General features: G+C 41.2%; 1 protein-coding gene across 1 annotated transcript in view; it reads left to right on the top strand.

Annotated features, from left to right (window-relative positions):
• The window catches only part of igsf21a (immunoglobin superfamily, member 21a), a 149,759-nt gene that overhangs the window by 76,126 nt on the left and 57,493 nt on the right, over positions 1–16,140 (top strand). The window contains exons 3-4 of the mRNA XM_076147303.1: positions 8,301–8,422; positions 15,024–15,142. Coding sequence (XP_076003418.1) covers positions 8,301–8,422; positions 15,024–15,142 — 241 coding nt within the window. The remainder of the gene's footprint in view (positions 1–8,300; positions 8,423–15,023; positions 15,143–16,140) is intronic.

The following is a 16,140-nucleotide window of genomic DNA, read 5'->3' on the forward strand; positions in this document are numbered from 1 at the left end:
ATAGATTACCTTAAGGTGTGAAGACAGCAAAGACTTTATCATAATAACGTCACATAAAATTTATGAACGTACACAACTTTTTGACTATTTTAGCATTCTGCTTCATGACTTTAGCATTGAATAACATTGCCCATATATCCATCAACCAGCAGATACAGATGGTGGTTCCAGTTATCTTGAGATAAGGACTAAAAAGAGGGAGGAAAGGGACTGTGTTGCTGCAAAAATATGTAGACTTGTTATGCCCACAGTGGCACTGATGTCTTTTAAAACCATCTGCTTTCCTACTCGTGTGCCCCTGTGAGCCGAAACCCATCTGTGACTTAAAGAGGAAATTGGGAAAATTGTTGTTGGACATAGGTTTAGTGGACAAAATGCATCATTAGAAAAAATGACTCGATGCGTGATTGATCTGTGTCGACATGGTAACCAATCAAGCTGGCTGTGGCATGTGTACTGTTACTGTGTACTTACATTCATAACAGTTATAATTGCCATATTAATTTGGTGGCATTGTTGCTGTTGACCATTGACACATTCACATGCACGGTAGTTGCCCAGGGAAGCTGCACAGCACTCCTGGAGTCCAGCACTCCTCCACCGAGCAGAGTGCTGATGCCAAACTATCATATATCAAAGTGCCATTAACTTTGGTTGTAGCTAATGTAACATTTCAATTACAAACACACACTCTATGCCCAGCTTGCACTCTGTATATCTGACTGACTGACATTTCACCGCACAGATTGTGGTACGATTTCACATTTGTGTTGCGCTGCTGCAAGCTTTTCCTCCGATCTTTTGTCGTTTCTGCTCATCCATCACATTCAGCTTCTCTCTCAATGGTTGCATGTTGGTGGGACAAAGTTTGATTTGGTTGAACTTTGAACGCTGGAGCAAAGTGGAGAATCTGGCCAGCAAGGTATCAAAGCTGAAGGGCACCACGCAACTTCACAGGAACGGTCCGCCCACCCCTTTCATCTCATCTTCAGGCTACCAAAATCCACATTTAGCATCCATAATTTACATATTCTATTGTAATTACATGCTCACATACAGCTCATGATTCATGCAAACAAACACATGCAAAGAAAAACTGCCGCAGGACGTAAATCAGTGTTTCAATTACTACGATCAGCAACGTAGAGTGTAGAGAGAAGACTTCAGTTTGCAGCAAAAGATTGTGCAGAAAACATGAAATGCACTAGAATGGAAAACAATGGAAAAGACTAGAGCTCAAAATTAAAAACTGGATTTATCACTTGACGAAATCTGATGCAGAAATACAAATGCTCACTTTGCGAAAGTGATTGTAATGTTTAATCGGTGTAATCGGGGCACACATGCACACTGTACTGCATGTGATGTTAATAATACTTTCACTGCTGTCTTCTTATCATTAGTTGGAATTATATACATGTGCAAACCTCCGTAATGACTTTGTGACCATAATGATTTTTACAGCTGAAGAAATTGAGCTCTGGCTGTTTCACCCCTTTAGTGCTCAAATCTGTTAGGAGTCAATGTTAAAATGTATAAAAGGATTATCTTGTTGTTATTTTGTGACCAAAATTAAAACATATGAATTGTAAGAAACAGCCATTAGGAGATATGCAACATTTTTATTACAATGCAGCTTATTGTTCATGGATGCTGCAATATAAACTTAAGAATTATGGATCCACTTTGGGTTCTGTGTCCTACTTGCCGAGTCTCTAACAGCCTGCCAGCTGTGCGATGAAGATGTCAGAAGAAAGTGTGAATGTGGAGTCGCTTAATGCTCATTGATCAAACAGATTAAAGACAAGCGCCAACAACGATGTTGTTCCCTTGGTACTGCTTATCATTACCTGCCAGTCCTTGATGGAACTCTTTGTATAATTGAAGTAACTGTATTGCTTTTAGTGATTAGTTGTGTTGCAGGAGGATTTGCTAAGAAGGCAGCAGTTGTGTGTGTGTGTTTGTATTCGTACATTAATTCTCAGCAGCTGGACAGAACAACCAGGTTTTTGATCGTTTGCTAATCAGCACCACTGATCAGTCCGAGGAGTGCTTTGCTTTAGGGCACCTCAGAGGTAAATGCTGAGGGAAAGGACTGATATCCATTCACTCTCTATCCTCACCAGCATTTTTCACTCCTGAAATATTAAAGCGCAACATTCCAGTCACATATCCATTTCTCTAAACTCCACCTTTTTCATAAACTATATACAGTATATATATATATTTTTTTTTTCAATACTCTACAGTTTGTTAGAATGTGGTTTATATATCTACTGTATCTCCGAACACCTGACCTGCTTTGATCTCATCACCTACTAACTGTCAGCTCCCAGACAGCCTGTCTCTCAGAGTGACAGCCATAGTAACCGTCTCTGCGTGCTCTTGTCTCAGGTGGCTTTAGATAACACACTTGCATAACACTTAACAGCTCACATTTATACATTGGCTGTACCTGACCCTCTCCATGCTCCCTTCAAGGGTGAATGCATCTTTTCCTCTTAACACAACAGTTTTCCTGAAAGAGCTCTGTTTGCTTCTTCACATCTCCCGCTCTGTGTCTCATACCTGTGATTACATGTTTTGACCTGAAACAACCTGCGAGTGCAAATGAGGGTTAGTTGACCTTAGACTGAGGTAATGAACCAGAAATAATGATACAAACCGTTGCTTACTGGAGCATTTTTAATGTCCACAATACCTTAATTATATTTTAATACGATGCAGAAGGATTGGGGTGCTTGTAGCATCTGTGCATCTGTGGCATTCATCACGTTTATAAGCGGACAAAGTAGAAGAGTGACACGTTTTATGACGTGCAAGTTGGAATGGCAAGGACACTGCAGTCTGTGTTGACAGCTGGCACTTGTCTAATATACAGTCTATTGTTTTATATTGTATGTCCTGTTATGAATGGGTCCTTCTATTCTTTTATATAATAATGGGGAACAGGTCTCAGTATTTTGATTGTCAAAGAATCGCTATACTAGTTTGACTGAACAATCTAGAATCATCTTTAGGGCCCTATAAGGGGGGAGGCAGTAGTCGAGTGGGTAGGGCTTCCGCTTAAGAACCGGAGGGTTGCCGGTTCGAGTCCCTGCCGAGGTGCCCCTGAGCAAGGCACCAAACCCTCAATTGCTCCCCCCTCTGCGAAGGGTGGTAATATAATGTAATGTAAGTCGCTTTGGATAAAAGCGTCTGCCAAATGATCGTAATGTAATGTAATGTAATGTAATGTAATGTAATGTATAACAATCATATATTGATCTTCAAAAGCCTATTGAGTTGTAATTCCTTCTTGCTTGAACGGTGATGCTAAACACACTTTTCCTGTGAATTCAGCATCTATGTGGATTAGCATGGCAGAGGAAGAAGCCATCTCATGTTTGCATCATCAGTTAGCTACCTGACTGATTAGCTCTGCTTCCCCACTGAGAGCGGTGGCAGACAGAGGGAGGAGAGAAGCCTGTCATGTGAAGCATGAAATCCCTTTAACCAAGTCCTCTGTCACTCAGCAGCCAGCGGGGGAGCACAGTATGCCACGCTGTAAATGCACAGGTTAAGAGGCAAGGCCACGGATGCTGCAGGCTGTATCTGCTCATTGAATAATGAAGATCAACATTGCAGGGAGTACACACTGACAGAGTCATCAGAACTCTTATAGAGCTCCTCACTCAGCAGGCATACAATATCATATCAGCACCTCAGCATTCCCTGAATTTACTGTGGCAGCTCTAACTGAGGCGGACTTGTAAAGTTAAAACACGATGCACTTTTATCCTGCTGCATCATATTTTGCTGGGTTTATTACACTTTGTAGGTACAACATTTTTGCAACACTTTTTTTCTGTATTGTCTCTAGTATATCAGACTTTGTGCTCCATAAAAGCCATGACAGCAAATTTCATCTCGCACCTCACCGGGGCACAGTGTGGTGTTGTTGCACCTGAGCACTCCCTCACTACACATATACACACTGCCTCCTGTGTGCAGGCGGTGCTGCTCCCTACATGTTTGCCGGAGGAGGTTAAAGTCTCACTAATGTGTACATTTCCCCTGGCTGGGCTGGATCGGTGTCGATTATCCTCCTATTATCTTTGTAGTTTTACGCCAAAGATTAAAGGTTCTATTTTCACATTTATTTATACATGAATCACAAATGTGGTGGCACGTCTGAAGATCCAGCACCCGCCGCTCTACTCGGGGACATTAATGTTGGCAAATGGCGACATTGTATCAATTTTATTCTGGCATGGTAGTAATTAAACCAGCCTTACATCTTGGACAATCTCTCTGAGTACCTCTGTCCTGCTTCAACAAGACACTCCTACTGAGGATAATGGCTTCCTTTGTGAAATGATAATAATATTAGGCAAATTAGTGCAATATGAAGGAAAGTGCCAAGCTGGTTCATGACAATGCTCTGATCATTTCTTTTGTTGTGGCTCCTCTAAGTCTCTAAGAGGGCTGAATGGGAATAAATCTCATTAAGACGTGATTTGAGAGCCGTGCTGCTGTCCATCTTCCACAAGTGTAAAATGTATCTGCAGATCACAGAGGAATGCAAGGGGAAATCAGGGAATGTTATCATGTAATGACAACACAACATGTGAAGGACATTATATTTCTACTCTTCCCTATCTTGACACACTCCATGGGGCGCTCTGTATCTCTGTGCTTGGAGATTAGAATGCTTTCAGAAATGCCATATATTTCTTACTTGGTATCTCTTTCTGGCCAGCTTGTAAAATCCCCTCCAAAAAAAGACTTACAGTCGTCATTCTCTTGATGCTGCCTGAAAGTATGAGGCAGGATTCAGGTTGTATAGCTCACACTTGGCCTGCAGTGTGTAAGCTGAATTTCCAGTGCTGCTGATGCAGCTGCAGCCTATAAATAGGGCCATGCAGACAGGCAGAGGGAGGGGCGCTTTGGTTAACCCCTGAGACCCAGTCCTAATCTGACCCCATTAATGGGAGGCATCATTAGAGCATCATCTCAGCCGCCCAGCCAGAGAGAATACAGGTCACGCTCTGTCTGGAGAAATCTCAGCATTATCACATCCCAGAAGAGCTGCATGATCCCTTTTAAGTACCTCCAAACTCAACGCTATTGTTAGCTGCCTGTCGTGGATTCCCTTTTAGCCTGCTGACTGTTTCCTCAGTCAATATGTAGCATCTATCAAAATACAGACAAGGGAGGGGTAGCTGACTCTCTTCACCACTCATGCCTCTCTTTTCATATCTCCAGATGGCGGAGTGTTCGAGATGTTTGGTGCCTCTGTGCCTCATATGCAGTGCACAGCCTGCACTCACCAAAGCAGTTGTAGCAAAGCTTTTCTTCCCCAACGGTGCTTTTCAACAATCAAAGTGTATTTGTCTCGCTCTTGCCCTCCCACTTGGCACAGTTTGGTTCTCTTTTTATCCCTGCCACTCTCTCCCCGCTCACTGTTCTTTTCCTTCCTCAGTCAAGTTTATACCGCAAACAGATCGCCACACAGGGAGAGGCAGACATCCACCCATGCACCGATTCCTCCGGATTTATTGCACAGGGGTCTATAGGTCACTCTTAATTAAGAGGTGAAATCATTAAGGGGGGATAGATAAAGAGCGGATGCCACAGAGATGACCTGTCTGAGGCTGAAATCTCCCCTCGTCCTTATGGCTTCAGACAGACGGAATCTGACACCTGCATTATCCAGCAGGTTTCATAGGTGGAAGATGGGAGCTATTGTAATGCCTGTAGGATTAGATGAACTGTGAAAGAGGAGAGTGCTGGAAAAAGCCTAGAAATGTCTTGAATACTTCAAGGCTGGCTAAGCATTTCTGCATTCGTTTATGGAGCCTCACATCTCTAAAGTCAAGTGTAAAGTGTTTGAGTCGAGGGGAAGGGAGCTCTCCTGCGGCGGATTTGAAGCTCACTGTTTAAAGCAGCTGCACTTGGTCAAATAAGTACAGTCAAGTCATTTTGATGCCAGAAAGCAAAAACTTGTATAGATGGAAAGTTGTGACATTGAAGGTCAGAACAAGTCTGAGAGAGATATGTATTTGGATTTATGATTGAACTATTAAAACCCCAAAACAAAACATCAAACAAACAAACATTAGATGAACATACGGTGTTGATCGTGTTAGTCGTAGTGTGATGCTGTTGTAGTTTAGTTTGACTGTTTCTCATGCCAAACAGTTGGAAGGTATGTTTGCTAGACATCACTTGGCAAGTCAACAGTGTGATGTCTAGTCTCTCTGTTTGGAGTGTTTGAATGATATTTTAAGTATTTGTAGGTGCAATTGCTGCTCACACTAAAAGCCCAAATTTATTTATATTTCTGTAATTGGAAAATGTGAAACCTATTGTGAATCAGAGGAGTAACTAATTAGGCTCGGTCAATGGTTCCCAAACTTTTTCTTTCCTTATATAGATCAGAAGTTTTCCGCGCCCCCATACGAACAGCAGAAGTGGACATATAGGATAAATGGATGAATTTGATGAACTCTCCTCACTTCTGCCTCAAAATATAATCAGCAGAAATTTACCAGGTCACTTCTCCATCATTAAATTATGGTGAATGGGGGAATTCATCCCAAGCCCGGAGCTACCCTATTTAGGGAGGATTGTCAAGCTATGACAATCAGTAATCAGTGAACATTCAAGACTGATGAAAATAAAATGTTGTAAGACGAACAGATGAGGACTGAGGCTCCATTTCTGTAAACGGAGAAAGAAAATACTGTTGAAATGCAGAAAGACATTTGATATGATGTCATATTTAGAGAATAGCCAATCAAAGTCATCGCTTTGCTTCATATTTTGTCCTCATACTGCACTAATCATGAATGTATTCATTCAATCATGATGTACTGTGTATATAAACACACACAGTGCTTCTCAGCTTTCCTTCCAGGTATCATAAATCATTTAAAGCATACAAAGAGGTGATATTCTTTTAAGCGCGGCAGGAAACTTTTCACAACTGTGTCAGACAGATGTGTCCTTTTACACCCTGTGGTGGCATTTCTAAAATGTCCATTACTGTAACTACAGTGGCGGTACAAGATGAGAGGCTTGGAAAGCCCATTTTTCAAACACAACTTTGCTTTTAGACACTGACCTTTCCCTGTTGCTTTTCGCTGTACTGCTCATATGATGGCACAACACTGCTCAGTGCCGACACCTCTGAAATGTTTAAAAACAGGAGCAGATGGCCATAATTATCTGTGGTCCTTGAGGAGAATCTGGAAACTTTTGTTCGGCAAGTAGTGTAAGTCAACTCTGGAGTGCTACGCTCCAAAGACGGGTGCTTTGAATTCTTGGAAGTGATCGACTTGACCTTTAATATTCAAAACCTTTAAGAAGAAACCTCAAAGCCCTCTTGGTATTAGTTACACATGACAAAGGTAATTTATTTCCATGCTCCTGCTCTTAGTTGTTTAAACATTGCCACCAGTCTGTGCCGCACCACTTAGCAGACTAAGCCTCAGGCAATCTGCTTTCTCCGGAGGAATGGGGTTATATTAGTTACCCCACATTCACAGGGAACAAGAAATTGTTTGCTAATGTAATAAATGCAATTTAGCTTTGTCTCTTCATGGGTCTGTGTGTACATTCCACAGACTAATCATAAAAAGCTTTGACGTTGTTTACCTCTCTGACAGTTTTAGATTGGCTAGGAACAAAATCATCTTCGCTGGGAAACGGAAGAAGGATCCATGGCCCACCAACAATTTCCTTCTTCAAAGCAGCATTAGTGGCTCCATTAAAATCCTGTCATCCCTTTTCCTTTACGGCTGTCTGAGGCTTCTGAGGAAAGGAGAAATCACAGTCATTCAAATGCTAAGTGACTTTAACACTCCTGTGAATATTAGAAAGGAAAGAACCACTCCATCATCTCCTATGCCCGCAAATGAGACTAGTGTTTTGAATACCCTTTCCCTCTCTACCTCTGCAGTATCTTGTCACATGCCATTACCTCTGCAGAAAGCAGAAGGCTTGACACATACAGAACACCACGCTGTGTCCATCTTCCTTTAGACTTAACCATATACACTCACGTACACCAGCAGCTGCCTAAGAGTCTTTCACTCTGATCTTATCATGTCTGCCGTTTTCCATCCTTCGCTTATAGCTATAGAGAAGAAAGGAGCTTATCATGGCCATAAATGAATCAGTGAGGTATCTATCTACACACACGGGGCCATGGGGCAAAAAAGAGCTTACGCATATGGGGAGCGCTGGTGGGAAATTCGTCCTATCAATTATGAAAGGAATCATCTTTAACAATGCTCTCTCTTTTGGTTTCACAGGTCACAGATGGAGGCACCATCAAGCAGAAGATTTTCACCTACGACGCTATGTTCAATACCAATTATTCTCACATGGAGGACTACCGCAGACGTGAAGATCTCGTGTATCAATCGACTGTCCGGTAAGCTTTGAAATCGCAATCATTTATGCAAAGGGGAAGGCAAGTAAAATGATAAATAAATAGAAGTAGGATAATGCACCAACATACAACCACACACATTCCAATACATAATGAAAGGAAATGAATGAAATAAAGAAAAATAACAATGTTGGATTCATAAGCCGTACAATGGCATTAAGGGCTGTGAAACAAGAGCAAGAGCTTCAACTTAAATCTGTGATAAACTGGTATCTAGTGGAGATGAACCAGAGTCATACAAACTTATTCTGTGGCCGCAGTTTAATGGGCTGAAGCCTTTCGTTGGTCTCTTTTCCTGTCATGTTTTCCATTATAGAAAATTGTTAGTCTTCCTTCCTCTGACTGTAGGCTGTGTGTTTACTATTTAACGACGGGCAGTAATTTCCCTTAACAACGGAAATCTTAACATTCTATAATGGCTGGTCAGCACAAGGCACATCACTCGGTACACCTCTTATCACGCAATGCAACAAGGATGTAATGGTACATTGATATTTATAATGGCTCTAATCTCACCATGTATGTCCTCCAAAACTTTATTAGTTCCGGACAATTAACTTTAATTAAAAAGACTACTTGTTTAACTCTGCTTGTATTATTCCTTAGCAAAGGCTCCATTTGAAACTGTAGCTCTGGTGGGTTTAAGCATTGTTAACGCTACACAAATTCTGCTCGAGCCATCTGCTGTCGGGCCGAGGCCAGACTGGAATGACCCGATAAAGGGGGTCAGTGCATTATTACAACAGGACAAGAGGCAGTGACGAACTCTAATCAGCAACTCCAGTCAGGATAAACAGTTTATTGTTAAAGTCTGAGCTAACATCTGGCCGGGGCTGATCCTTATTCCAGCCGCAGCACCATAACTCACACATCATCAGGAAGCTGAATGGAAGGCAGGCACGTCTCTCCCGCTCAGCCTCTGTGAATCAAGCATACGCAGCACCACTGTGAAGGCATGAACAGGTTTTCCTCCTGAGCAAGAGCAAGTGCGAGAGCATGAGGAGGAGGAGGAGGAGGAGAAGGAGGAGTCATCTGGCTCTGGCTGGGTTGATTACATGTCGAAGGCTTCCTGGGGACTGTCTTCTCTTACCCCAGGCCTCAACAATGCGGTTGGCAGCTGTCTACCCATCTCCTCATTTTTTTTGCGCTCCCTCTGCTACGCCTCCCCTCCTCCTTCCAGATTTCCTTGTCTGAATGTGCAGCAACACAAAAGAAATGTGGGTCACACACTGCATCTACAACTTCACAAAAAAATGGTTTGAATCCCACTTTGCAACATTTTGTAATTGTCTTGGCTTTTCTCTCATCCTGTCTTGGCCCTCTCACTGTCTTTGTCTTCCACATTCCTATTTGTTGTGTATTTTCCCTCTTTTTTCTCTCCGTTCCCTCTATTTCCTCATGTTGGTGTGTCTGCCCAGCTGAGGATGATTTATCTGGACAATCCAACTATCCCTTTGGGAGAATGGGCATCATCACATTGGAATGGTCTACACAGTTACATGCACACAGACACAGGAAAACAACACAAACAGAAACATGACCCTCTGCTACTGGACACCAACACACACGTATAGAGAGGATGAAATGCAACACACTGAGGGGGGGGGGCATATTACATGAAAAAGCGAGATCAACAGTTGGATGCTACATGCACTGACCTGTGTCTGGCAGAGCACTTAGCCTGTGTTAGTCAACCAGAGAGGAATGGAGACTCCAGCCGCAAAAGAGCCACCAAGAGGTTTCCGGTGGGAAAACCCAACCTGTCCCAACTTGTCTGTTTCGGGCGTAACGCATACAGGTCCAAACTAAAAAAGGAAGTCAAAAGTATGCATTTTTTTCTTCATGGCTAACTTTTTATCCAGATTTCACATCATGGACATTACGTGCAAAGTACAAAGTCCATAGATGTGGCGTTTTGCTTCATGCTTATGCTTTTCTCTTTTGTACCATTTCATTTCTGCGTTTTCTTTGTCTTATGTTATGTATTATATATATATATTTCTTCCTCCATTTAAGTTTGACATTTTGCCTACAGAGGGACATTTATCGACTTCATCCTCTTCTAACGTAGCTTGAACAGGCTTAGTCATACTGTTTCACAGAGGGGAATCAGCTCTGACTCTCCCACATGAAGGCCATATCTAAGTAGTATCTGTTATAATGGTCCCTGTAAGACAAATGATAAATTCATGCAGCAGGTGATGCTGGAAATTTGAGTGCTGCATCATTAAAACCTGAATTACAAATCCTTTTACTGAACTTCATTGCTGCGTCTCCTTTTTTTTCAACAACACATTTGCATTAATTTACACATTTTAAACAGAGAGAGTTCAGTTTTCTGTGTGAAATCGAAAATGATGCAGCAAGTATAGTGACACTTCCTGTCGCCTCGTAACTATTCTTTACTACTGAGGGGAAATGACTGTAACGGCTGTTTCTTTGCCCAAAAAAATCATTTGTTTGTTCTCTATATTTAATTGGAGTCCAGTCTTATGTGTCCCTGTGCTCAGTTTCTGTCAGAAGTTAGGTGATCGCACACTTTTCGAGATCATCACTCAGTAATCGATAAATATATATTCTTTCCCTGTACAACTTAGTGTAATGAATTTCTGTTCCAATGTTGTTGTTATTATAGTTACAAATTAAAACTGATCCTTTGGCGTTCTCCCTTTATGTTTCATATTAAATGTCAATTAAATTGCATGCTGAGCATTCCCACATAAAATAAAATAAAGAGAGAGAATTTATTTAACCCAAAGGAAGGAGTTTTATTTTGGAAGAGCATGACCTTGTGTGTTTATTCTCACTAAATGGGATGTATGATAAAAATGTGTTTGTTTTTTTCATTTATGGGTCTATTTTGAAACCTTGGCAGTACCTTATTGACCAGAAAACACATTGATCCACTACCTTGCTTCAGCGCCACTTTTGATAATGGTTTCTCCCAAGGCTGAAAAGTGCTCTGTTCTCATGGGCCGAACGCTCACTATCCTTGCGCTTCATGGGTTCTCTATCCAGTTGTGTAAATGTTGATGTTTACATGTTGCTGGAGCAATTGATTCTTCAAAAACACGTTTGTCTTGCTGTACTCATCACCTTTGGCTTGGACCTCATGACCCTGTCTCCCTGACTCCCTGTCATATTACATTAGAAAAACAAGGGTAAATAAATACTCCAAGGTTTAAGGGAAAGGTAAATGGGTAATCAATAAATAAGATTAATACATAAATCTTATTTTATGTGTATTGAATGGGATTGGCGGAGCTACAGCTGCTGTAATCTGTGTAAACACCCCTACATGCTTCTCTAATACCTCCGCTCTGTCGTCCATTTTGTCACTGAGCTTTCCTTTCTGGTTTGCGTAGATGTATAAATCTATAAATAAACTGGGAAAGCCAAAAAAAACACCTTTGTGTGTAAGAAGAGAGAGATGATGATCATGATTACTTTAATGTAACCAGACAGCACAAAAGCCAATCACGTCTCCTTGGCCACACTGAGAATCACAGCATTATTATCAACATTTTGTTTCATGCTTATTCCTCAAGGATACATGGTTAACTACAAACAACTCTAGGCACGAACCTTGTCCGTTTGCGTGCTCACTTAGCGCAGCCATTCACCCTTTAGGCCAGAGAGAGCATTGCACTATTCCAGTCTGACAATGTGCTTGTTAATTTGATGCAGAGGTTGACTGGATGCTCTGTCAGGACCGCTCCTTTTCCGCTCCCCAGTTGCATTTGCTTGCATTTGTAGGCAGGAGGAGTTCTCGAGGAAAGCCTACATAACAAAGAGCTTTCAGATGCAACCCACTGGGGACAATCGACAGTCTGCGGTGTGCTGGTTTTGCTGCTTCTCCACGGGGACCGATTGCTATCGATCTCTGACATGCTTATGCTGTTATTGTGTGTGCAGGGGAGTTTTTGAATTGGGTTCAAAGTGCTTTGCTGGAAATTATCCATTTTTTCCATTACTATTACTTTTATCAAAGATGAACTGACATTAATTTGTTTTTGTGCAGATGCTTGCTTTGTCGTAGCAAATCAGGTTTTTTTAGAACTCTGATCTATGAGTTCCACAAAATGCATTTCTTTAATCATATTTAAGATTTGGAGGAAGGCAATAGTGGAAATAATACTTATTGTTATTTATTGGATGAAGGAGGTGAGGGGGTGGAGCTGGATGATCCTAAAGACACTGTGTGGAAAAGTATGAAAGCAGGAGCAGTAGTGAGAGAGAGTTATGTTCTCTACAAGGAGGTCGTTTGTTGAGTTGTGGAGATGATATTTATGTGGTGAATGCCAGTGTGCTTACACAGAATGACTCAAAACAGTCTCTTTGTGTGTTGCACTTGAAAGGAGACAACACACACTTCTTTAACATGTAGAATCGTCACAATAACATCTATCAGAAAATTATTTTAGTAGTCTTGAAATGTATACTCTTATGCTTAAATTAAGTCTTAAACATTTGATCACCCATAAACAGCAGAGAGAACACGGCTTCATAAATGAGCTGCTGTTGTGTCTGAGTCACGTGTTCCATTGTGAACAAGTACTCACACCTCTTAAACACCATCAACAGGAATCTCATTGTCAGGAGTACAACCTTCCCTCTTTTCATATTCATAAATTGTGATGGACACGCTTGCTGTCAAAGCAGCAGGACCTCTGACACTAATAGCCACCCAGAGATGCTGGGGTGTGAGCTCCATTTGTGGCCTTGTCGTCTGTTCTTCTGGGCGATGCTTCATTGCCTTGAATCATCTTTATCCCTGGCTTTGTCTTTGTTTGAATCCATGGATGCAGTGTTCAGGTTTACAGAAACAGAGGAATGGCTTACATCAGCAATTATGTAGCGAGACAACACAAAGCCTATAACACACACATCACAGAAAATCACCCTGTTATTCTCGTCATGTTTGCATTGTGTTAAAAAAAAGACCCTTGTTTCATTCTTATCCCCTGAGGAAGTCCTGGAATAGACATCCTGCCTTTATATGTTGAGGTCATCACTCCTTTTCATTTATACTTAGCTTTTTAACATTTGAAGTATTGCTTTACCTCTGTACCTCTCATGCTCTCAGTCACAGGAGAGACAGCATTAAGTCAAATCTAGTCCAAAGATTCCTGAAATGCTTCATTTCTGATCACACAACCACAATTAAAAGGCTCATTTGAACCAAGCAGGATTTCTGGATGTGGGGCCTTTAAGACACAGTATGGTAGACAGTCTATGTTCACTCAATTTGCACGATGGTGCTGCAACAATGGAGAGTGAAAGTCGATCAAAATTTTAATGACTATAATCAAGTTTTAGTTTCCAAAAGCATGTGAAAAACATTGACCATAACATAATGATTTTGGAGATATGTTCAATTCTGTGTATCTGCACACAGACTCTCTCTCTCTCACTCACACACACACATACACACACACACACACACACACACACACACACACAGACACACACAGCTGAACTCATTAAAGCTCCAAGTTCCCTGCTGGTTTTCTAGCAGAGGTCCTCATCTGAAACACCCGGGCAGAAAGGACAATTGTTCCTACTTTGTGGGAATAAATCACTGGGGCAAAATGTGACAAGTGGTGTCCCATTTTGATTATCACTGTTGACGTATTAGCAAAGCGGGGAATACAGATTGTGCTCCCTTGCTCTTTCAAAATGATCATACAGTGATCATCAACTATAATTGGCTGAATAATCACGCTGTGTTAGTTCTCTGCAGACCTGGTGGAGAGGAGAACAGGCGTTATAAATAGGTATAGTTTGAAATGTGCCACTACAAATGAAGCACAGTTATAATATCTATTTATAGTCCCATAGACCTTTTGTGCAATTTGTAGACATTTCTTTCATGTTAATCTGGACTAATGATGAATTTATTTCATTACATTTCGTATAGAGTTCCACTTCAACATGAGGAATCCACCACTTAGATTATGACAGCTATTACCCACTCTTAGAGAATAGAATAAATTGTCGTGCACACAAAGCATAGTGGGTGTCTGACTTTAAAATAAAGGGATAACATCTTTACAGAGCAGATGTGTTGAATTTCAGAGGTAGCAACTAATGCATTTTAGGTCCAGGGTTTCTTTTTTAAGTGCTAATATTTTAAGAGGGGCAGATAATTTGGTTTGTAAAATGCACTGGTAGCAAATCTTCTGTGGTTTCTTTGGTGATCGTCAGGCAGACAAAGTCATTAAAGGAAATCATAATCCAAATGATGCAGAAGGGAAGAGATTTTGTTAGCTGATTCATGAGTTTATATTCTTTATTCAGGTCAGTTGACGCAGGGAGATTTAGACCCATTTTCAAATTAATTCCAGCTTTCATTGATATTTATTAATATTTATAGGCTGCAATGTTTCTTGATGATTGAGAGAACTTCTTCATTCACCAATGTGTGTGTGTCAAATATATCCAGAAGATTCTCTGTTGTGAATCATTGTGTCATTTCTTCTAAAACACAGATCTGTATGAATGGAATCCTTATGTATTGTATGGTTCATTGTATTTTTGTGTTTCAAAATGACTAAGGGTGTCATATTGTCATATTTTCCAGATTGCCGGAGGTACGGATCTCAGACAACGGGCCTTATGAATGCCACGTGGGCATCTACGACCGAGCGACGAGGGAGAAGGTGGTCCTGGCGTCGGGGAATGTTTTTCTTACCGTTATGTGTGAGTACCATTTACAAACCTTTTGTATGGATTTTAAAGTAAAAAGAACATCCTTTCATAACTCTGTGTATGTCTGGGTAAAGCAGGACGCCAGTGTGGAGAATAGCTTTCAGAGGGACGATGCAATGTGTCACATTTTGAAATGAATTGAATGTAAACACAGGCCCGTACAGGCTGTGGACACGGCCCTGCAGTCCCTCAAGGTTTCTGTGATATGGTAATGGAGGCATGTAGCAAGTAATACCAAACCAGCTTCATTCATTTGCAACGTTATTATGCTGCTGATGTTAATATCCAGCTTTATTATGCTCTATGGATGGGCATTTGTTTTCGTGGAGATTAAATCTGTTTTATTTATGATAGGATCTCACTTATTGCTACACCAAACCTGCATGTAAGTGTGTGTGTGTGTGTGTGTGCACTCTGCCTCTCTCTTCTTTGTTGTATAGAGACATTAACACCCTCTCAATGAAAACCTTTGTAGGGAGATCATTTTGAGGTTATATATTAATTTTTGATCCAAATGTATTAACTAGCCCTCTACATTGATGCTGATCTGCGTGTGTGTGTGTGTGTGTATTGGCAGGATATTAAGAATTAATGAACACATTTTCATCAGCTTTGGTAGACAGTTCAGCCTTGGGCAAAGGAGTCTGTCTGTCTGTCCGTCCGTCCGTCTGCCTGTCTGTCTGTCACCACTTCTCACTGAGCAACCATAACATGTCCTATAATCACTGGAGGGGTTCTGTGCCTGTAGCCTGTTGCTCCATCTCTAATTATTGAATTATAGTTCTACTCTTGACAGCTGCTTTGCTTGCCTCTCATGTATCCATTCCAGCAGCAAAGACACACTGTTTTCCATGTGGTCTGGTGGCTAATTAGCAATGGTGAGAACATGTGGCATTAATACTCCATTGATGTTTTGTGCCTCTTAGAACTGCCAAAAGATTTGTTTTAACTCTGGCATTTTGCTTTTAACACCACCACTGGCATTCTGT

Source organism: Genypterus blacodes, unplaced genomic scaffold (genome assembly GCF_046128005.1).
Source record: "Genypterus blacodes isolate CSIRO-AG114 ecotype Tasmania unplaced genomic scaffold, CSIRO-AGI_Gbla_v1 ptg000037l_1, whole genome shotgun sequence".
Taxonomy (NCBI): Eukaryota; Metazoa; Chordata; class Actinopteri; order Ophidiiformes; family Ophidiidae; genus Genypterus; species Genypterus blacodes.